We start from the raw sequence: 21910 nt of genomic DNA, 5'->3' as shown, positions 1-21910 counted from the left end.
CTTAGAAAATTATACTCTACTTCATATTATCTCTAAGCAAAATGGTCAGGATAAATACACATCGTTTCACGTAATAACGTTTAACTTCAAATTTGTAATTCAAAATTCAAATTGAAGAAACCGATTACCTTTATTTGTCACACCATTTTCTTTCGTAAAAATTATTTGATTTGGTAATTGTTTTAGCACACGCATTTCTACTAGTATTTATTAAACATATGTGTGTATGTTATATTTAGGTTATTTATGAAGACATATTGTTGTGATGATTAAGCACATGCTTTATCAAACCAGGAATGTGAACTTCTTGAAGATACTTTCTCCAATCTATTTTTGTCACATCTATTTCAAAGTTAAGTAGCTCTTCTTTGGACATTTCTCGCAATAATTTCTGAGTATTTCCAGTATGTAACCTGCAAAAACAAAACCCATGCTAATTATATATGTTAATAATGGACGTGTAAATTAATTACAAACCAAATCCAGCCAAATATAAATATAAAAAATATTTGAATACGAGCTCGAGCTTCAATAGTAAATATTATTTTCCTCAAACTACAGTTAAATTCGATCTCAAGCGCAAGCTCAAAATAAATTAAGGTTGAAAGAGACTCGAAATATAATTATGTAGTAGAACTATTTTAAAAAATAATTTGGGCTCCTATCTAGATTGAAATTTTTTTGAACATGTCGGTGTTCCACTCAAATTCGATAATTTCAACTACGTATCACATCGAATAATTTTCAAGTCGGCTTGAGAAACTCGCGAATCAAATCGATTCATTTGTAGTACCCCTGTTAGATATTAATATATATGTAATAAAAAAACGAGTTTTCAGTGAAATGATTCCATAAAACTACCTTGATTTCATGAATCCTGTGAATTCATATATCTTGCAAAGTTGCTCTGCATATGCAACCCTCGCTTTGCAATGTTTTTCAACTGCCTTATCATCTGTATCGACTGCGCAATCATTTCTCAACTGGTGACGCTCCCATATCTTGCGTTGGGTGTATTCCGATAAGTCATTCATATTGTTGAAAAACTTAATTCTCCTAATCTCGTTGCTTTCGGATTTCGAATTCACAAGCGGTCTTGAAACAAAGTAGTCGTAAATAATATCGAACAAATGGCCAATACGCAAAGGGTTGTTATCACCAGATGCTACATGATATACTTTTGATTCTGGCTTCTCTGAATTTCCATGCTTTGCAATTGCTGCAATTATTGTATTTGTCACCATGTCCATCGGTACCTACACGCATGCACGTGCACGCGCGCACACACACACAATGTCTTATTTTCACACAAATTAATAATGAAAAACAAAAAATCGCAAATTAATAACTACAATATATATAAATTTTGATGCTTAACATATTAGGTTAATTAGAGAAAAAAAAAAGAACTGGAATTGGAAAACAAAGTTATTGGAGATGTGGGGATAGTGAGTAAGAGACATGGAGAAAACAAAAAATTGAAAAGAAGGATATTTTGAGTGTATTGAAAAATAGACCATGACACCAAGTTAGTTATTCTAATATGCCTACACTTAATAAATAGTAAAAGATTTACAATTACCAACTAACTTCTAACTGATTCGGTGGAACCTTATTACCTAAATTATAATTATACGCTAATAACATAAATTTATTAGTTTTTTGATGACACTTTCTCCCGTATAATATCTTTTCCTTTAATCTTCAATCATATCTTTGTGTATATTTTTTAAATTCAATCCTATTTTTATAAAATTTTAAATTCTTAGATATTCTCAGTTCTAGTAAAAAAATATGTACAAATCATTAATTTGAAAATAATTAATTATTTTGTTGATATATTTAAAATTTTCTACGATATAAGTATGCAAATATAAACGGACACTAGTAATGTTTTTATGCAATAATTAGTTAAAATAATATTTTATTTTACCTTTTAAATTAGTCTTTAAATATTAGAATATATCCAAGTTGTTTTATTGTAACTTGTGTGCATATATTTATATGTATACATATATGTATATGTATACATACGCACACATATGCATTAAAACAGAAAATAATTAAAGCTACTACACTGAATAATACAATGGATTGGACCTGGCCTATTAACTATCAAGCAGACACACACGTGCGTATAACATAATTGTTAATATATATTTATTTGCACATATTTTGTTCAAAAGTTTTGATTTAGTTACGATATTTAAAAAGTTAAATGTTACATAAGATGAATTTTTAACGATTATAAATATGAAAATTTAATCATACTCTATAAAATTAAAATGTCTCAGAGTTAAACACGGGAAAGGAACATGTTTGGAATCAAGAAAAATGCTTCACCAAAATATTCAACCCCCTTACTTTATTAATAGTTTAGAGTAATTGTAACTTATATATATTTACGCATGCAACAAATTAAATATATTTGAGGCAAAAACACCAAAAAAATAGATTCGACTTACAATGTCCAAAGTAGTTTGGGGATCAGCCAAATATGCTGGAAGTTGGCCTTTGCCAAAAGAAAGAATAACGGGATCAGCCACCCTACGAACCAACAATTTAGGAAAGCAATTTATAAATTACACGAATTCCGGTATGAAATGTAACTTTATAACTAGTAAGAAAAGATAAATCAGTCGCTTAGCAATGTCTAGTTTTATATCGACGCCATATTAGCAATATTATTACACTCCAGAGAAAAAAAACTACGACCAAAATCAAATTTGACTACTTTTCCAAATAGATCGAGGAGGGTGGAGGTCAAACCTATATCCTTCTATCCATCCCGGGAAGGGATCTTGGTAGCAACTTTCAATGATAGAAGGTCTAATAATGAGAGTAGGTACATCTCCTTTTATTTCATTGATAACCATCTCCCCCATAGCTTTTGTCATTTGATAAGCATTATGCCATCCATATAATTTTGCTCTGTTACATTGGAAAATTTGTAAAATCTTAGAATAATTTGGCTTTGCTTTCAATTAATTAATTCTTTTCAACAACATACAATATAAATATATAATGAGTTACATAACCTTTCTAGTCCCAACTTCTTTAAATATTTGGTAACATCGACACTTCGATCTTGAGACGATCTCATTAACAGCCATAGCTCGTCGCCTAAATCTAGGCGAGGAAATGAACATAGACTATTCTCATCCTCCTTGTTTCTCATATCTTCTCCCATAGTCAATGGCTCTTCCAAGATCAAACCCTCGCGTTTTCCATGAACAAATGCTACAAATTAAAAATTATTTCATCAAATGGATGTCAATATATAAATATGTGTATTCGTGTATGTTACGGTACTAAGTTAAAATTTGAAATAGTACCATCCCTTGAGTTGGCTTAGTTAGGACTTTAGTTCTCTAATTAATAGGTCAATATTATATATATATATACCTGTGAAATCATGACATTGCTAAAAAAACCCCTATGACTATAAACCCCTCGTGTTTTCAAATTTTGTGCACAAATATCCCTGAAAATATGTACGGACAAGGGGTTATGTGCTCAAATTTTGAAAACACAGGGAGGTCTGTGCTCAAGATTAAAAGACACAAGGAGCTAGTAGATCATTATTTTTTCATAGAGAGTTTTTAGCAATCTCGATATTTCACAAGGGTAATGTGTGCAATTACCCCTTTATATAACGAATGTTGTGAAGTTGTGTTTAACTCCCCCTTCTTATTTAGTCTGATTTTCTTATTAATGTTGTTCTATACATTACCAAATATTATTGATATGTTCGATATCATGTCAGTAATACAACAAAAATTAAACTAGATATTGGGGAAGATATTTATTGTTTTAAGACTAAATTTTGACTAACTAAACGACCAAAAGTTTGCACAGACCAACATACCAGATTGATTTTAGAATTTTTCTGTAATGTGACATACATATATCTACCTGTGGATATGTGGGCAAAAAGTTTGAGCTTCTTGCATGATTTCGCAAATCTCATCAATCTTTGCGGCGCATTGGCGTTCGAATCAATTAACAAATCATACCTAGAAAAACATACCCCAAGCTATTGTTTATCACAAAATCACTTACATAAATTGACACAATCGATTTAAATTATAATGTCACCTGTCATTTATGTTTGTGGAAGCTGCAGATTCAATGATCACATCTACTTCCTTCATAATCAAACTTACGGAATTATTGTCCATTCCCAGGTTGGGTTCGCTAATATTTCCAGCAATAGGAATCAACTTCTCCCTTACAAATGAAGCATATGATTTCCCATGTTTTTCTTGCAAACATTTGAATAACTCCGAATTTATGATCTACATTTGTGGGAATATTAGTCATGGCGGAACCGGTATATATTCATTTCAGGATATATATGATCATAGGTGAAAACTTCAATAATATAATTTTTATTGTATTTCAAAAGTTTCTACTACAAAAAAAATAAAATAAAATAAAAAAATCTTTAAGGTCCTTAAATACTATCATTTGAAAGATTTTCTGCCAGAGACATTAATCCCTATGATGTAAAATTAAGTTTCGATCGAGAATTGAGAAAATTACTATACTTCTTTTGTCAATCTGTCTAATGCCGCTTCCTTACTCTTCGCCCGGATTAATACGTAGATCTTTCCCACTGATGTCGATCTCAAGATCTTCTCCACGAGAACTACGAAGGTTAGAATAAATTTTTATTAGGTGATATATATGTTAAAAATAGCCAAATAGAACCCATAAGCAGGTCAAAATTTGATTTTGATTATCTGATCAGTCAAAATTAGGTATCCGATAGGGATGATCATGGGTTGGATTCGGATAAGATTTCATGCCTCGTCCTCATCTCTATTTATTGTATTAACCCCAATACGTACACATCCTCATCCCCGTCATGTCACTAGTATATTCAGCTTCATGTCAGCACTCAGTAGAAAAAAAAAATAGATTTCTTGAACTAAAACCAATTCTTAACTAAGTAAATCAAGGACAAGAATGCTCCGAGATATATATATATATATATATATATATATATATATATATATATATATATATTCAACTCTTAGTTATGTTTGTCAGTTTGTGTTTAATTTATCAGCAAGATCATTATATTATGGGAAAATGACATATATCATTCATGTGAAATCTCGGGTTTGCTGATAACTCCCTATAAAGTATAAATGTTTTTTGAGATATTCTAGATCTATAGCATACACACCCCTTCCGTCTTAAAAATGACTAAACTGCCCTTAAATGACTTTTATGAACTCTTTTATCACGTTTTATTAAAAATTTAAATTAAAACATCAATCCATTAACTTATATTTTCAATTAAGTTTATTAATACAATAACTTTAATTAATTTAAATATTAAATTTTATTTAAAAATAATTAAACTTATTACTTAATTTAATGTAATAATACAATTTACTATTAAGATATATTTCTAACAAATATTAAGATAAAGTAATTAATATAATTTTCATAGTTATTTAACTAAAATTTTATTATTTTATTCAATTAAATATAAAATTATTAAACAAAATTAATTTAAATATTTATTTAAGTAAGAGTATTTTTGTCATTTTTTAGCTGGAAGTGATGTGTATGCTAAAGATCTAGAATCAAAGGGGGTTATTAGCTCAAAAAACTTTCATAAAAACTATCTACAAATCCGAGATTTCACATGGATAATATATGCAATTATACCTTATATTATATACAAAAAATAAAAAAGGACAAAGCAGTAGATGAATATTTAAATATAATATCGACTATAGAACAATTGTACCTTTCCCAAGGAAGCCCGTCGCACCGGTGATAAATATGTTCTTTCCTTTAAAAAACTTAATGATCCCTATTCCGCCATAATCGTCGCCGGATTCTTCCATCAATGGCCGCTGGTGGCGGTGTACACGACATGGTATGTCAAAGGAATCTCTGTACCGATGGAAAACCATTTTTAAATTTTTGTTTCGTTGAAAATATTTTTTTTCATTGTTGGATAACAGAGGAATCTTGATTGCTTCATTTTTATGGATAGAAAATTTGTTTCGAAAGCAAAAGTATTGGCTCCGGATTAGTGACATAGTTTAAACTTTTAAGTGTGGAGGAGTTATGCTTTGAGTGATTATGCATTGGTAGCGCTGCCAAATTTATAGGCAGAAAAATGGTTATGTTGGGGATACTAATTAATATAATATATGGCGTAAATTAAAAGTCCCAACGTAAACTCTGGTGTCTATTGATATAGTTAGGTTTTGGGATACGATGAAAATAATGTATAAATATAGCAAAAATAAATTAAAAGATAGATAACAGAGTGATATATATTTAACTCCAATTCTGGTAGAAATGAAATCAAATGTTGAATGACACAAGGATGTGAAATCAATCAATATCTTGTCGTTGCAAGAAAATGTAGGTCTCTTGTGAGACGGTCTCATAGATCTGTATCTGTGTGAAGTACCTAGCGCTTGACGTTTTACCAAAAGTTATAGCTGGTGGTAATGGCGCAACTCAAATTTTTTAAACCGCACAACAGCCCAAGCGCTATGGTTCGATCGCTTTACCAGCAGGAATAATTATTGCACCCAAAAAATCTCTCTTCCAATAATTGGACTCCTTGCAATCAATGAGAATCGAACTCATAACCTTGACTTTGATACCAATTTTAGGACCAAACGCTTGCCGTTTTACCAAAAGCTATAGCTGGTGGTAATGGTGCAACTCAAATCTTTTAAACCGCACAAGAACTCAGGAGCCATGGTTCGATCGCTTTACCAGTAGGGACGATTATTGCACCCCAACACTGTGATACAGGTCGACCTAATCTATATTTGCAGTGAGAAGTAATGATTTAAATTTTGATATAAAAAATAATATTTTTTAATGAGTTCTGTAGAATGAGATATATGTCTCACAAAATTGTCTCGTAAAACAGTATCATAAAAATTTTTATGCAAGAGGAAATGTACATAATTATTTTAGATGGCATGGTTCAATTTAATTTAATCTCGAAAAATGTATTATTTAATATTGAAAAGCTCATTTTTTAACCCATGACGGCAACATTTAATGCTTGAATTTTAATTTAATTAATTATCTGACAACTATATATTCTAATTAGAGCTAGAGACTGTGTGTATAAACATACACATGGCTATATAAATTCGTTCAATATTGATTTTCTAAAAAATTATAAATTTTAATTGACATGTAGATGAAATCATAAGAATTAAATTCACGAGCCAAGCCTTGTAAGGCGAGAGGCTAGGGATGTAAATAAGCCGAGCCGAGCCGAACAGTATGAGGCTCGGGATCGGTTTGTTTGACAAAAATAACGGTTCGAGCTCGGCTCGAGCTCGATCCGAGCTTTTATCGTAAGGCTCGGGCTCGGTTCGTTTAATATATATAAAAGCTCGGGCTCGGCTCGAGCTCGGCTCATTTATCATATTAAAATGAGTCTGGCTCGAGTTCGGCTCGTTTTCAGGCTCGTTAGTGAGCTCGTTTTCGGGCTCGTTAAGCAATGCTCCTTAGAGAGCTCGTTAAGGAAGCTTGTTTTCAAGCTCGTTAAGTGGGTTCGTTAGCGAGCTCATTAGGCTCGTTTTTGGCTCGTCAAACATACAAAAGAGCTCGAGTTTTATTTTTTTCGATTATAATTTCTCAATCAAATTGACTATAACTTGATTTATAAGCTTACCATGATCTAAAACTTCAACCTTCATCACAGTCCAATTCAAAAAATCCACCAATTTCATTTATCAAAGTTTTCGATCTTTATGAATTTACAACATCATTACTAACTGCTCAAGTCATGATATCTTGAAATCTCAAAATTTATTATAAATCAAATTCTAGATGCAAATTTCAACCATAATATCCTTCGAATGTTCTAAATCTGTACAAGTTCAATGTGCACTATCCTCTGCTCTATAGTACGCAATTGTATTCATCATTCCAAAAATTTCATCACACGATCTGAAGCTCCCAACTAAAAATACTAAATCCAAGTTTCGAGCACTTACCCTTGAAGAAAATCAACACTGTCAATGTTTATTTCACAAGTATATAAAACTTTATTGTGTGCATGACTTAATTATTATAATATATATTTTTAGATTTCAAAAAAATGTATATTTATTTTAAAATGTTTTTAAAAAACCACTACACTATTATTTTTTATAATGAGATATAAGCATTACTTGTGATACGATCTGCTCGTATATGAAATATTTTTTTAATGATATTATATAACTTTATTAAAATGTTGTGCATATATACATATATTGAGTTAACAAGTTTTAACTCAATAAATTTAATTTAGATAATTTCATAACTTCTTTTAACTAATTTTTTTTAATATCATTCATCTATCATATATAGTTTTAATTATCGTAAGATATTTTTAAATAAAATTATTATTTCAGTTCTTTAAAAATATATTGATTGAATTGTAATTAATTAGTAATATTGCATATATAAATATTTTATTTATTGTGTTTTTAAGAGAATTTTAATATAATGATTTTAATGTTAAAATAAAAAATACAAATTGTGGCTACATTATATGTATTGTAAATTCATCTTTCTTTCAACAAATTATTATGTTCTAATCATGTCATTTGCATTAATATTAATTTTTTTATTTTTCCACTAAAACTCAAACTAGATAAAGCCATATAAATTCAATGAACATATTCATGAACCACCTAAACGAGCCAAGCCCGAGCTGGAGCTCGCGAGCCTCCTAAACGATTTGAGCTCGAGCCCGTACTAGCGAGCCTCTTAAACGAGTCGAGCTCGGGATCCCGAGACTATTAACGAATATGTTCGCGAGCTCACGAGCCGAACAATATCCTTAAACTCAAGCTCGGCTCGTGAAAATTGTTGAGCTCAAAATCAAGCTCGGGCTCGGCTCGATAAGCTTACCGAATGAGCTCGAACGAGTTTTCTATCGAACGAGCTCCGAATAGCTCGCGTACCGTTCGGTTCATTTACATCCCTACGAGAGGCGATCACTAGACGAATTTTCCCCCCTCAATTAGAACCAATCCCAATTTTCAAATATATATTTAAAAATTTTTTATGTATATTATCAAATTTTACACTATTAACTGTTCTTAGAACAATAAAAGATTCGAATTGAAAGTGCGTGTCAATATTTCAAAATAAACAAAATCCATTTCATATGTTTTAAGGGAGTGTCCAAGTTGGTGAAGTAGGTGAACTCTTTGCCTGAGGTCAGAAGTTCAATTCCCCCTATCAACACGTTCTTGGACTAGCCTGTCACAAAGAGCTTGTCTAGTGTAGTTTACCTGACTAACGTAGTTTGCAGGCTCTTGCGTTAGTTCGAGGGTTTATCCAGTGCGCACCGAAAGGTAGCGGCTGTGAGTTCACACTCATAAAAAAAAACAAAATCGATTTCATCTTCAATATAATTTTTCCTGTTAAAATGGAAAAAAAAAAACACTTTTGGTTACACATTTTTTTGATGAAAGTATTATTGTTACAAAACAATTATATATTAATTTGTCCCTTGAGTTTTAATCAAAATTCCTATTTTATACCTTAATTATCAAAAGAATGATATAACATATATAGCACATTTTGTTTCCTCTTCACCCTGATCTCCACTTGTTTGGGAGAATGAGATGTTTTTGTTTTTGTTTTTTATTAATCCGATATGTTGATATTAATGAGAATTACAAGCTTTCATGTAAAAAATAGTGCACCAATCCCTCGAACTTTAATAGATTTATAAAAATACCCCTACTATTACATTTTCAATAAATTTATAATTTATCACTTACAACTATATCTTTCATATCTATCTTCTTTTTTCATTATAAAAATTATGAAAATATTAATTTATGTATGAGATTATAACCTTATAACAATATGTAAATAATTTTAATTTTAAATAAATAAATTGATAAATAGAAAATAAATTAGATAACTTTCTTTCTTTCTTTCTTTCTTTTTTTTTTTTTAAAAAAAAAGCATTTCACTCTTTTAAAAAGTATGATATGATTGATTAAATTATGAATGTGGATTAATATAAGTAATTCTCTAAAGTCATCTTTAAATTAACAATATTTTTATGTAAATTAATGCAATATTTCATGTTTTGAAAATAATATTATTCAACAGTTCATTTCTAACCTTTAACTCATGAGTACTCTAACCAGAGGTATTAATAGTATGAGCCGACTCCCTCCCCATCACCCGCCAATAAAGTTTGACTCTTCCACGCTTTTAATTTATGCCAAATTTTAGGGCATCCTCCAAAATGGAGAACCAAATCTGCTCCAACCCTTCTCCATATAGGTGCTTTATTTTAAAGCACGCTGGAGTGAATGGAGAATGAACTTGGAGAATGACATTAACATTTTATGTTTTTTTAATCTTTCTTGTTTTATTTTATTTATATGTTTTTTTTATTTCAATCTGTTTATTTAATTTTAATAGTTTTTTTTGGGTATTTTTAATGTATTTCAAGGCAATTTGATGTCAAATAAGTGGATTTTTTTTAAAAATAATCGAATAATGTTTAATTTAGTTTCTTTATGTAATTAATATTTTTTTTATGTTAAATAATTTGAAATTAAAATTAAAAAATATAAAATTTTACGAAAAATAGAAAATATGGGTTGAAGAATATTTTTGAAATAGAGAAGTCAATACTCTATTTTGGAGAGTAGAGAATTGAAAAATAGAGAACATGGTTGGAGATGCCCTTTGTATATTACACCAAAAGTCGCAAGTCCGAAGGCCGAAGCATGTCAATAAGTAGCAATGGTGAAACTCAAACATTCAAAGGGGCTAGAGCCTATCGACTGCGCTAAACCCTTACAAGTGTGCTTGCATTGATTACATTATATATTATAAGTAGGCTTCAGCCAGCTTCCCCCATGACCTATTTTTAAAAAAATAAAAAATTAATGTTCACTTGGTAATTTTTTTTTTTTTTTACACATTAAACGTTCTGTTTGGATAAGTGCAAAATATTTAAAAGAAGTATTTTTAGGATAAATATGTGTTTGGACATCTAATCTAGAAAATATTTTTAAATTTGAATATGTGTTTGACCAACTGTTTTCGAAAAAAATGATTTTATAGTTAAATATAATTAAGAATTGCTTGGACAGTTATTCTATAAAAATCTTTTAATTCTTATTTAACCTGTGTTTTTTATTCTAAAAACGTAAAAAAGGAAAAAGATCTCTAAATTGTTCGTAAAAACTAGTTGTAGAAAACACTTTTGAAAAGAAAAAAATTTCAAAAACATTTTATAAAAATATTATCCAAACACATATTTTAAGTTTTTTTTTCCCATTTATAAAACACTAAAAATATTTTTAAAGTCTTTGTCTAAACAGAGCCTCATTTTCCATCTTCTCTCTGGCTACGGGATTCATTGTTGGATAATAATTTTACACAAATGATGTATTTAATCAATTGTTTCTAATGGTATGTACTGCGTTTACTATTTGATTTCAAGAATTAAAAAACTCTTTACCATATTTTTCTCTATTTTTGAATTCAGTTTTGGATTACTAGAAAGTCTGTTTTCAGTTATTTGTTGGTATATTATTGCAGTAGGAGTCTATGTTTCGAGTTCCTAATTTGGTCACTTATAAAGACAACTTCATAATTTTGGTGATGAACATAGCAGATCAATTGACAGATAAACAGATTGATTGTCGAACAAAAGAAGATCAATCAGAACAAAACCACGAACAATTTACATGATATCAAATTCGATCTTATGTTTAAAAATAATCAACATATCGATCTAGGTATATCAAGACATCTGATTACACAAGCCCGAAAACAAAGGGATCTTCTTAAATACTACGCCTTAATCAAATAAGTGGATGAGAACAGATCTAACAAAAAGACCAGATCAAAGCAAAGCAGCAAGCCAGCTAGAAGAGAAAGAATTGTTGGAGATATATATAAACCTTAGTCTCCGTTCCCGACACAGATTCAAATTCTCCACTACATTTGGAAAGATACGAGGACACGTGTCACTTTTTGGTTCAATGACGGATGAAAAGACAAACATTCTATAGGCTACTTTTTGAACGTTGCAGAAGAAGCTGCTATAAATAGTTGATGATACTTAGAGATCGCTAACTTTTGACAATCTTTGCACTCGAAATTTTAAAGCTTAAAGCCTTCATTTGCGAAATTTCAAGCATTCAGACAAGCAACAGATCAAAGTTCTATATACAAAATTCAAGCTACTTCTTACATCAGATCAATTGACTAAGATCACTTTAATTTGTGATATTCAGATCAGCTTGTCAAAATCACATTTCACTGAGAATTCTTACTTGTAACTCAAGACATATTACAATTTGTATTGAGAAGTTGATACTAGGAGTTTCTTTCAAGGATTGATTGGATTGGATTTGTACAAATCGTTGTCTAAATCAAACTCTTCTAGTGAAAATCTTTCTGGAAACAGAAGAAGAGGAGACATAGAAGTTTTAGCTTCAAACATCCGTAAAAATCTCGTGTTACTTATATCTACTTACTACATTTACATATTTTGATATGCCTTAGTTATTTCAATCTTCCTTAAGATTTACAGTTCAATTTTGTGAGGAAGATTAACTCCACCTGATCAGATCAATTCTTTCGAGCAAAATTTTAGTTTAAGCAAAAATACTTTTACTTCTGGCTGTTAAATCGGCTCGAACTTTCAAAATATTTTTTAGTGTATATTCACCCCCCAGTCTACACATGTTTTTGATCCTAACAACACTACGGTATTTTAGAAGCTGTTAAAGAATCGCTTGAATGAACTAACTCTATAGCATCGGTTGTATCCAACCGCTATTAATCTATTACTATTATTATGCAAGAGACCCTTAGTTGGTCTTTTGATATACCAATATATTAAAAAAAATATTTAAAACACACACACATACTAAAACTATTTCTATTTAATTTTTTTAATTTAATATATAATACAATCATTTTGTTTATCTATTTTCAAATTAGTAATTATTTGAAAAAACTAATGGAATAGGAAAGACCTAATAGAAGAAATGATGTTTTAACTACTTATGGCTATCATTCTTAACAAAAAATTTTTATTTTTACTGCAATAAATTTATTAGATTTTTTTTATTGAAATTAAGTATTAAAAAAACTTTCATCACACACATGTGCGTGCAAATATGCTAGTACCAATTGTGTTGCTTATTATTGGAAGCGGTTAGTAAACTGCCCGAGTTGGGGACTTTTAGAATCGGTCCAAAAGGACCGCTTCTAAAAAATTCTTTTCGCAACAGTTAGCAACCGCAGCTAATGTGTGTTTCCGAATCGGTTAGCATACCACTTGAAAGTAGTGTCAGTTAACGGGTTGAGTATATGCTACCCGTAGGGTAGTGCACTGCGGGTGACGTGGCGGTTCATGATTGGTTAAAATCAATGGAACCCACTAATTTTGACCAATCATGGGGTTACACGTCACCCACAGAGTAGTGTCCTGCGGGCGGCATGTACTAAACCCAGTTAACGCGGTTAAATGTAGCCGCTTCTATAGTCTCTCTTTCGATTCGGATTTAACCGATGCTACAGATGCCTGGGAAATTAAATTTGTTTTAAAAATATAAACACGTCGTATTCACTTTTTCCAACAAAATGATTAATAACCATAATATTTGTTAAATGTGACGTAGATTAAAAACTGATCATTCTAGAAATAAAAATTAAGTTAGTGCAATTAAAATTTTAAAAATAAGAAAATATTAACTAAAAATAACTAGAAGAAACTAGAATGCCTAAACAATTTCATTAGGTATCCTCAATATTATGTCTGAGTTAAAATTGGGGGAAATATTTTTTTTTTTTTCATTAACTTGTTCATGTTTTGGTTTTGGTTCATTAGCTTTTCAAAATTTGGTTTTAGAATACAAACTTTTAATTTTCAGTGATTTTGTTCCAACTGCATGTGTTAGCTAGGCATTGGCACACGTCACCCGAAAAATGCTGATGTGTGCCAATGTCTAGCTGAGTACGTGTGCAGTTGGACTAAAACCACTGAAAATTAAAAGTTAGTGTACCAAAACCAAATTTTGAAAAATTAATGGATCAAAACTAAAACATGGACAAGTTAATAGAAAAAAAAAATATTTTCCCTTAAAATTATCTTATGTTACATTGGATTGGTGGATTTAAAATTCATTGATTAAATTTATTATACTTTGTACTCATTGTTTCTGTTCTTTTTAAAAAAATTAACGCTAAATATTTTTTTTTAAAAAAATGTAAGTTCGTAAACTTCAAATTAACACCTTATATGCTTATATAATGTTAATTATAATGAATTTCAAGTTCACCTAATAATTATATAATTTGAAATTTATTATACTTTGTACTAATGTTTAAAAAAATTAATTACTATATTACTATTCACCTCTCTCTGTTTACTTATAGTACATACACACAAAGATTTATGTAATGTATCATGGGTCAATTTAATTTGTTAGACGAGTGTAGTGACTCCAATTCTATTTCACCTTCTTAAATGTTAACACATGATTAAGGTTTGTTTCCGCTGTTAACTGATTATATTTTCTTATGTTAATTGCATGTTATTAAATTTTTATTAGTAGGTGATTTAGAATGTGTCACTAAAATGAATCTCCTATCTGATATGAACTTTGAACAATTATTATTTTTATTTCATTTTAGGTATGAACCGCATGAATGTCTCATAGATATAGATTTGTGAGATCGTCTCATATGAGACTTACTCATACAAGATTTTTGTCTCGCAAAATTGACTTATGAGACGATTCTATAAAAGCTTTTGTGTATAAAAAAATATTTAGAATAAAATAGGATGCCTCTCATATTTATATGATATAAATAGATTTTAAAAGCATATCTTTATTGAAATTTAAATATATTATATAATAGTATATAAAGAATCCACGAATTTTAGTTGATTTTTTTTTTGAAAAAATTGGGATTTTTTTTAATGATATTTTACATAAAAACTCACTTGAGACAATATTACAAGTTAAATTTATGAGGCATATTTTCTATTTGAGTCCCCGATAAAAAAATATTCAATGCTATATGTAAAAAATATTATTTTTTTTTTGAATATGTATAAGATTAATACGTCCCACTGATAAAAGATTATAAAATGGCTTCATAGAATACATGCTCAATGATTTACGCTACATCTATACTATATTATAATACACTAATACTTGAGACCCTTATAAAAATTACTGTTTTCGGTATGGTTTGAGGACACCAAATTTTTTTTCCAGTTTTGCCCCATGATTGCAGCAAATTTTTCACAGCAGTTTCTCCCTTTTTCTCTTCAATTGGAAATCTAACTGCTCACCCACATGCATTTTTGGAGCAAAATTTTTTTAATATCATACATTATATTACACACGCAATGTATGTGCTCCGTAACTAGTACAAATTAAAAATACTCGAATTTTAAGACATTCCCGCCCCAATATTTCCCATTCCCGCTTCTTATCGATTCGTCTCCCTCCCCATTACCTCAAAGACTCAAACTCATCACTCGCCCACCCCATTTCCCTTCGATTCTCTCTACCAGTCCTGAATTTCTGTATGGTTGCTTCCCCGATGATTTTCGTTGATCTTCTCTCTATAGCCTTACAAGCTTTCTGCCGCCCCATTTCTGCAACGATTCTTCTATCCATTGTCTCGCAATCCCGTGCCCTTACTTCACCTCCCTAATTGACTTTTGCGTTTCTAAGGTAGTTTCTCAGCTTGATTTGGGTTGAAACCATGGGATTTACTTTTTACATGTTTAAAGATTTAATTTTTGTTGGATTTAAATTTCTTTCACAGTATTCTCCCTTTTCTCCTTGAAGCTATGTTATGTTGGTCCCAGGTGCGGCATCACGAGATAGAAAATATGAAAATTGAAAAACAAAATAGAAACCAAGATTTACGTGGAAAACCCCCAAAAATTATTAGGGTAAAAACCACGGGCAAAATCAAAATATTCAACTATAATACTTGGAGAATTATAACCTCTCTCTGTGTTTCCAAAGAGAAACCCACTCTCTTAATACAGGAAAAAATCTATCTCACAAATATATATAAAAATACACTCAAATGTATTGAATGCTATAAACTCATAAATGAACTCAAAATGGGATACAAACTTCTGATGGAGGGGAACTCTATTTATAGAGCTCCCTCTGCTCGTAAACATGAGAATGAAAATTTTCAATAGATTTTTCTTTTGTTGTCGTACGTACAAGTGTAATGAGTGTTGTATCATTTTCAAGTACTTGCTGCCACCCACCATTTAATTCTTCCAGCTTACCCTATTTGACAATTTAAACAAATATTTCTCCCACTTGGAGATTTGATTGAGAATCAAACACATCTCCACACATCATTTCAAACTTCTCCGTGTTCACTAGCTTGGTCAGAACATCAGCTATATTATTCTTCGTATGGATCTTTTGCATATCCACACTTCCTTCCTCTACTACTTCTCGTACAAAGTGTAATTGAACTCCCAATGTGTTTAGTCCTGGAATGAAAGGTTGGATTTCTTGCAATGTGCAAGACACTCTAACTATCACAAAACAAAGGAATCTTTTCTTGTTTGTGCCCAAGCTCCACCAATAACCTTTTAATCAATATTGCCTCTTTGCAAGCTTGAGTAGCTGCCATGTATTCTGAAACGACTCTGACTAATAAAATACTGAACTTTTTATTTTATTTTATAAGTATATATACTAAAAACATTAACTTTACATATATACCAATACATATATGTATAAACATTGAACATAAAGCTCTTAAATAAAACTTGATAAATAACTTGAATGGATAATAATTAAATATTCAATAAAAATCTTGAAACATGCAATATTAAAATAATATCTTTACTAAAAATCCATAGGCGATGCACACATAAAATAACCATAATAAAAAAGGTATTTCCAGCCACTCAAACATAAAATGCGGAACACGTTTAATAAAATATCTCAACACATAAAGAAAACTCTCAAGCGACGGTCATGGGTGTCGTCTGCCCATGTGCTCATAGGCTCTCACCGCCGGTAGGAGCTACATCACTATCATCGTACTCACCTGCACCATATAAATGTAGTGAGCCTAGAGGCTCAACATATCTAAACCTTTGTAACAAGGGTTAAAATAATGCATCACATAATCAGGGGCGGATCCAGGATTTCGGTTTTGGGGGGGCCGCCTACAAGCTAGGCATAAGAATAAAAAATAAAATAAAAATTACTGTATCAGTTATATTCAGCTAATTAAGCATCAACTGCATGTTTCAAACAAAATATTTGTACGTTAAAAAAATTCGACGTTCATTAGAATTTTTTAAAGTTTTCGATTATAATATCAATACAAAAATTTTTAGCAATTTTTCTTTCAATACATATCATCAAAGTATCAAAGAGAAAATCGTTCTCCATTTTGCTATGAAACCTAGTTTAATTTGTTAATATACATGTCTGAGAATGACTCTCTAAAACCAAGATCCTAAATCTATATTGTTTCTCATTCTCTTTAATTTATTTGAAATATGTTATTGTATTACTTTCAAAATATATATATGTCTATCTTCAAGTATATATATATAATTTTATTTTATACTCAATTTGTCTCACACACACACACACACACACATATATATATATATATATATATATATATATATATATATTTACTTACTTATTTTTCACACATATTAACAATTATTTTGGAAATGTAAATTGGTAAATAAATTTTAAAGTTTATTCTTATTTAATGAATATTTATATAGTGTAAAAATTTATTGAAAGTAATCTATATATTTAATGAAAATCTCAATTAAATATGAGCGTATTCATAAAAAAAATTGGAAAATATTATTAATTATCGTGGAAGTCTATATATTTTGGAAAAAAAAATGAAAAAATGATTATATATGAAACAAATAGAGTGTGTAATTTTAGAGGATAAATTTTAAATATATCAATAAATATACAAATATTTAAGATATCTGAAGTTGTTTTTTCGATTAATATGATATCTTCTTCCATTTTATTTGTTATTATAATGTCATTTTATTTTATATAATTTTAGAGAATAAATTTTAAAAATTTCAATAAAAAAAAATTTATCATTAATTTAAAAATAATAATAATTTAGATAAAGAAGAAGAGGGAAATGATTGGAAAATAAATTACGGATGAGTGAGAGAGAAGAAAAATGGTAAATTAAAGATAGAATAAGAAGGAAAAAATAAAATAAAATTCAAACAAGAGTTTGTGTGAGAGAGGAGAAAAACGGAAAACATAAGAGAGAATAAGAGGGAAAAAAGCAAAAGAAAATTATAAATGGGAGCCGGTAGAATCGAACGCTGACAGACTAATACATGATGGAGCTTTTGGCCATTAAGCTACGTGACACTCTTCTTAAAATTAATGAGACCGTTGTTATATGTACTTAGTTTTCAAAAATATTAATCATATAGCATTAAATTTTTTTTATTTTTTGGGGGGGGCCGTGGCCTGGGATCCTATAGTGGATCCGCCCCTGCACATAATCATACTAATATATATACATAATCCATGACCATGTGTGCATGCTCTTAAAATATTGCATCAAAATACATCCATGTCATAACTTTCATCATAAACTAATATCCATGCGCTATATCATATAATACATAACATCATTTGAGCATGTCATAATCATAAAGAACTGTGTAGGTTATATCCATGAGTGTGGCTCATAATCATGAGCGACTGATCAGTCTAAAAACCATCGTACGTGGCAGTGGATAAATCTACCTCTATGCTGGTAGTAAACTACCATGTGCTCGGTGGTAAAACCATCTCTATGACGGTAGTAAACTACCTCTGTGCTCGATGGTAAACCACCTCTATGCTGCCACATCACTTCAATTTCCATAAAATATTTTTCATGCTCAACATTTAACATAATCATAACATGTAAAATTTCATGAATGCATGCACTAAAAAAAGGTGTTCGTAATATATATTTAATTATTTTTTCTTAATAAAAATACTAATACTTGAAAATAACTTTCATGCATAAAAATATCTAACTTAAATAAATTATTTAAGGCCCAAATAAAAATATTTGGAAACCCAAATAATTTTTTAATTAATTTTAAAAGCCCAAAACCCACTTTAACTAATTAATCACTTAAAAAAATAAAAATAAAAATACCCGAGGCCGACCCACCTAACCCGGACCCGGACCCAACTAACGTGACCCATGACCCAACGGACCCGACCCAACCCAAACCCCCAAACCCTGACCCAGCCCGTCCCCAAACCCAAACCCGTTCACCCCCTTCCCTCAAGCTGCTGCCGTGAGCAGCAGCTACTTCCGGCAATCGTCCAGCCAACTCCGGCCACCACTGGCCGGATTATCACCACACACATCTAACCTACTCCTAGGCGGTTCTAACAAGACAAGAATCAGCCCAAACGGTGGTCCGAGGAAGGACAACGAAGCCTTGCAACAGCTTCTCAATCCTAGCCAACATCTAGGGGGTTCAAAAACCTTCAAACCTCACTCCAAACCATGGCCTGAGGAGGGAGAAAGAAGCCTTCTTCCTCAGAACCACAAATCTACATGCCATGAACATTAGAAGATGACAGCTTCGTTTCCAGCCTATATCAGCCTCAAACGCCGACCTAGCTTGACCCTAGGAACCCTGATACACTCCTTTAAATCCGATCGTTCTCCCTACTCTGACCATATGTTGTCGTGAAACCACTTCTCAATCCTAGCCAACATCTAGGGGGTTCAAAACCATCAAACCTCACTCCAATCCATGGCCTGAGGAGGGAGAAAGAAGCCTTCTTCCTCAGAACCACAAATCTGCGCGCCATGAACATCAGAAGATGACAGCTTCGTTTCCAGCCTATATCAGCCTCAAACGCCGACCTAGCTTGACCCTAGGAACCCTGATACACTCCTTTAATGTTTATCCAGAAGCCTAGGTCCTCACCATGTCAGAAAACGTGAGATTCATGCAAAGAAACATGCAAACCGTGAGCATCGTAGGAATATATGCAAGAACTTCATAAAACTTTGTGATGTAACATGCTAGATCAAAAGTTTCTGATGCATAAAAAAATTATGTAGCTTATATGGTGTTAAAGAAGAGAATTTGACATGCCTTGATAATAATTCTTGAAGATGTATGCGTAAACGGCACTGGGACGACGAACTCTCAAAGAAAAACTTGAAGATCGGATAACCGATGAAGAACATGAAGAATGAGGTGGGGGAGATGGGGTGTCGGCTGATGGAGGGAGGCGTGGGATCTTGGGTAGGTTAAGGTGGGGTTTTGTTATTAATACTAGCTATCAATGCATATGCGATGCATGTGAAATATAATGAAAAAATATATGTAAATAAAAAATTGAGTAAGGTTAGAAATAAAAAAAAATATCAAGTGAAAATATATTGATAAACCATTATTTTAAATTTTAAATTGAATATGATAATGGATTATATCATAGAAGAGAGAAAAATTTTGATATAGACTTTTTTGTCCTTTATCTATAGAAATTAATTATTATCTTTTAAGGTTAGATGAGTAATTTGACTTTGGTGTCATATGAACGGACCAATTCGGTTAGTATAGGTGCCTCAAGTTTTATATATAGTATAGATACTTAGGATAATTAAGTAATTAAATAATATACTATAAAAATAAGTTTTAAAACTTCTAATACCCACCTAATCTGATCTTAAAAAAATATAAATCTCGAAATTATTAATTAAGGGATTTTTAAAAATCAATAAAAGTCATTAAAATACATAAATAATAATTTATGGCTACTAAAATCTCAAAAAAAAAAATAATTGGGATTAAAAAAATCAATATCTCGTTCGTCCACGGTCCCGTATACGCAATCAAAATAATAAATTTCTTAAAAATCTAGAATTTCCAAAATTATGGGTTAAATGCTAAAATAACTTAAATCATGCACATAATAGACATAATAACACATAAATAATATTTAACCCATATTTCTAAAATTTAAATAATTAAATTTTCCTAATCATGCACGCGAATTTACGTATCAAATTTTTGGGTGTTACAATTCTCCCCCCTTAAATTGAATTTCGTCCTCGAAATTAAAGTACTTACCTGAATAACTCCGGGTAGCGAGTCCTCATGTCCGCCTTGGTCTCCCAAGTGGCTTCCTCCTAGAAATGATTCAGCCACTGGACTTTGACCATCGGTATGACCCGCGTCCTCAGCCTCTGCTCCTCCCTAGCCAAGATCCTAAATGGCCTCTCCTCAAATGCTAAATCTGGTGCTAACTGTAGAGGCTCGTAATCCAACATATGCGACGGATTCGAGATGTATCTCCGTAGCATGGATACATGGAAGACGTTGTGCACTGGCGCAAGCCCTGGTGGCAAAGCCAAACTGTAGGCTAATGTGTCAACTCTCTCCAAGATCTCAAATGGCCCAATATACCTCGGATTAAGCTTGCCTCTGCGACCAAATCTCATCATCCCTTTCATAGGCGATACCTTCAAAAATACATGATCACCAACATCAAACTCAAGATTTCGTCGTCGAGTATCAGCATAACTCTTCTGACGACTCTGAGCAGTCCTCATACGATCCCGAATCTGAGTCACAATGTCTGCAGTCTGCTGTACAATCTCGGGACCAAGTAAAATCCTCTCGCCAACCTCATCCCAATGCACAGGAGATCTGCATCTCCTCCCGTAGAGAGCTGCATAAGGAGCCATAGATGCCTGGAAACTGTTGTTATAGGTAAACTTCACCGACGGGAGTATAGTCTCCCAAGAGCCTTGAAAATCGATGACGCAAGCTCTCAATAGATCCTCGAGAACCTGGATCACTCTCTCAGATTGCCCGTCTGTC

At 31.3% G+C, this 21910-nt stretch overlaps 1 protein-coding gene across 1 annotated transcript; it reads right to left on the bottom strand.

The window, feature by feature from the left end:
• Positions 1-244: 244 nt before the first annotated feature.
• LOC140879067 (fatty acyl-CoA reductase 2, chloroplastic-like) lies at positions 245-15686 on the bottom strand. The gene is made up of 10 exons (XM_073282709.1): positions 15523-15686; positions 5768-5916; positions 4551-4651; positions 4099-4298; positions 3916-4016; positions 3039-3240; positions 2770-2931; positions 2466-2547; positions 862-1256; positions 245-413 (listed from the first exon to the last, which is right to left on the bottom strand). Exons 1-10 carry the CDS (start codon positions 15684-15686, stop codon positions 245-247), a joined length of 1725 nt encoding a protein of 574 aa, XP_073138810.1.
• Positions 15687-21910: the final 6224 nt, after the last annotated feature.

The sequence above is a fragment of the Henckelia pumila genome, chromosome 2 (genome assembly GCF_033568475.1).
Source record: "Henckelia pumila isolate YLH828 chromosome 2, ASM3356847v2, whole genome shotgun sequence".
Classification (NCBI taxonomy): domain Eukaryota; kingdom Viridiplantae; phylum Streptophyta; class Magnoliopsida; order Lamiales; family Gesneriaceae; genus Henckelia; species Henckelia pumila.
Note: the sequence above shows the minus strand (reverse complement) of the source record. Positions and strands in the feature narration are given on the sequence as shown.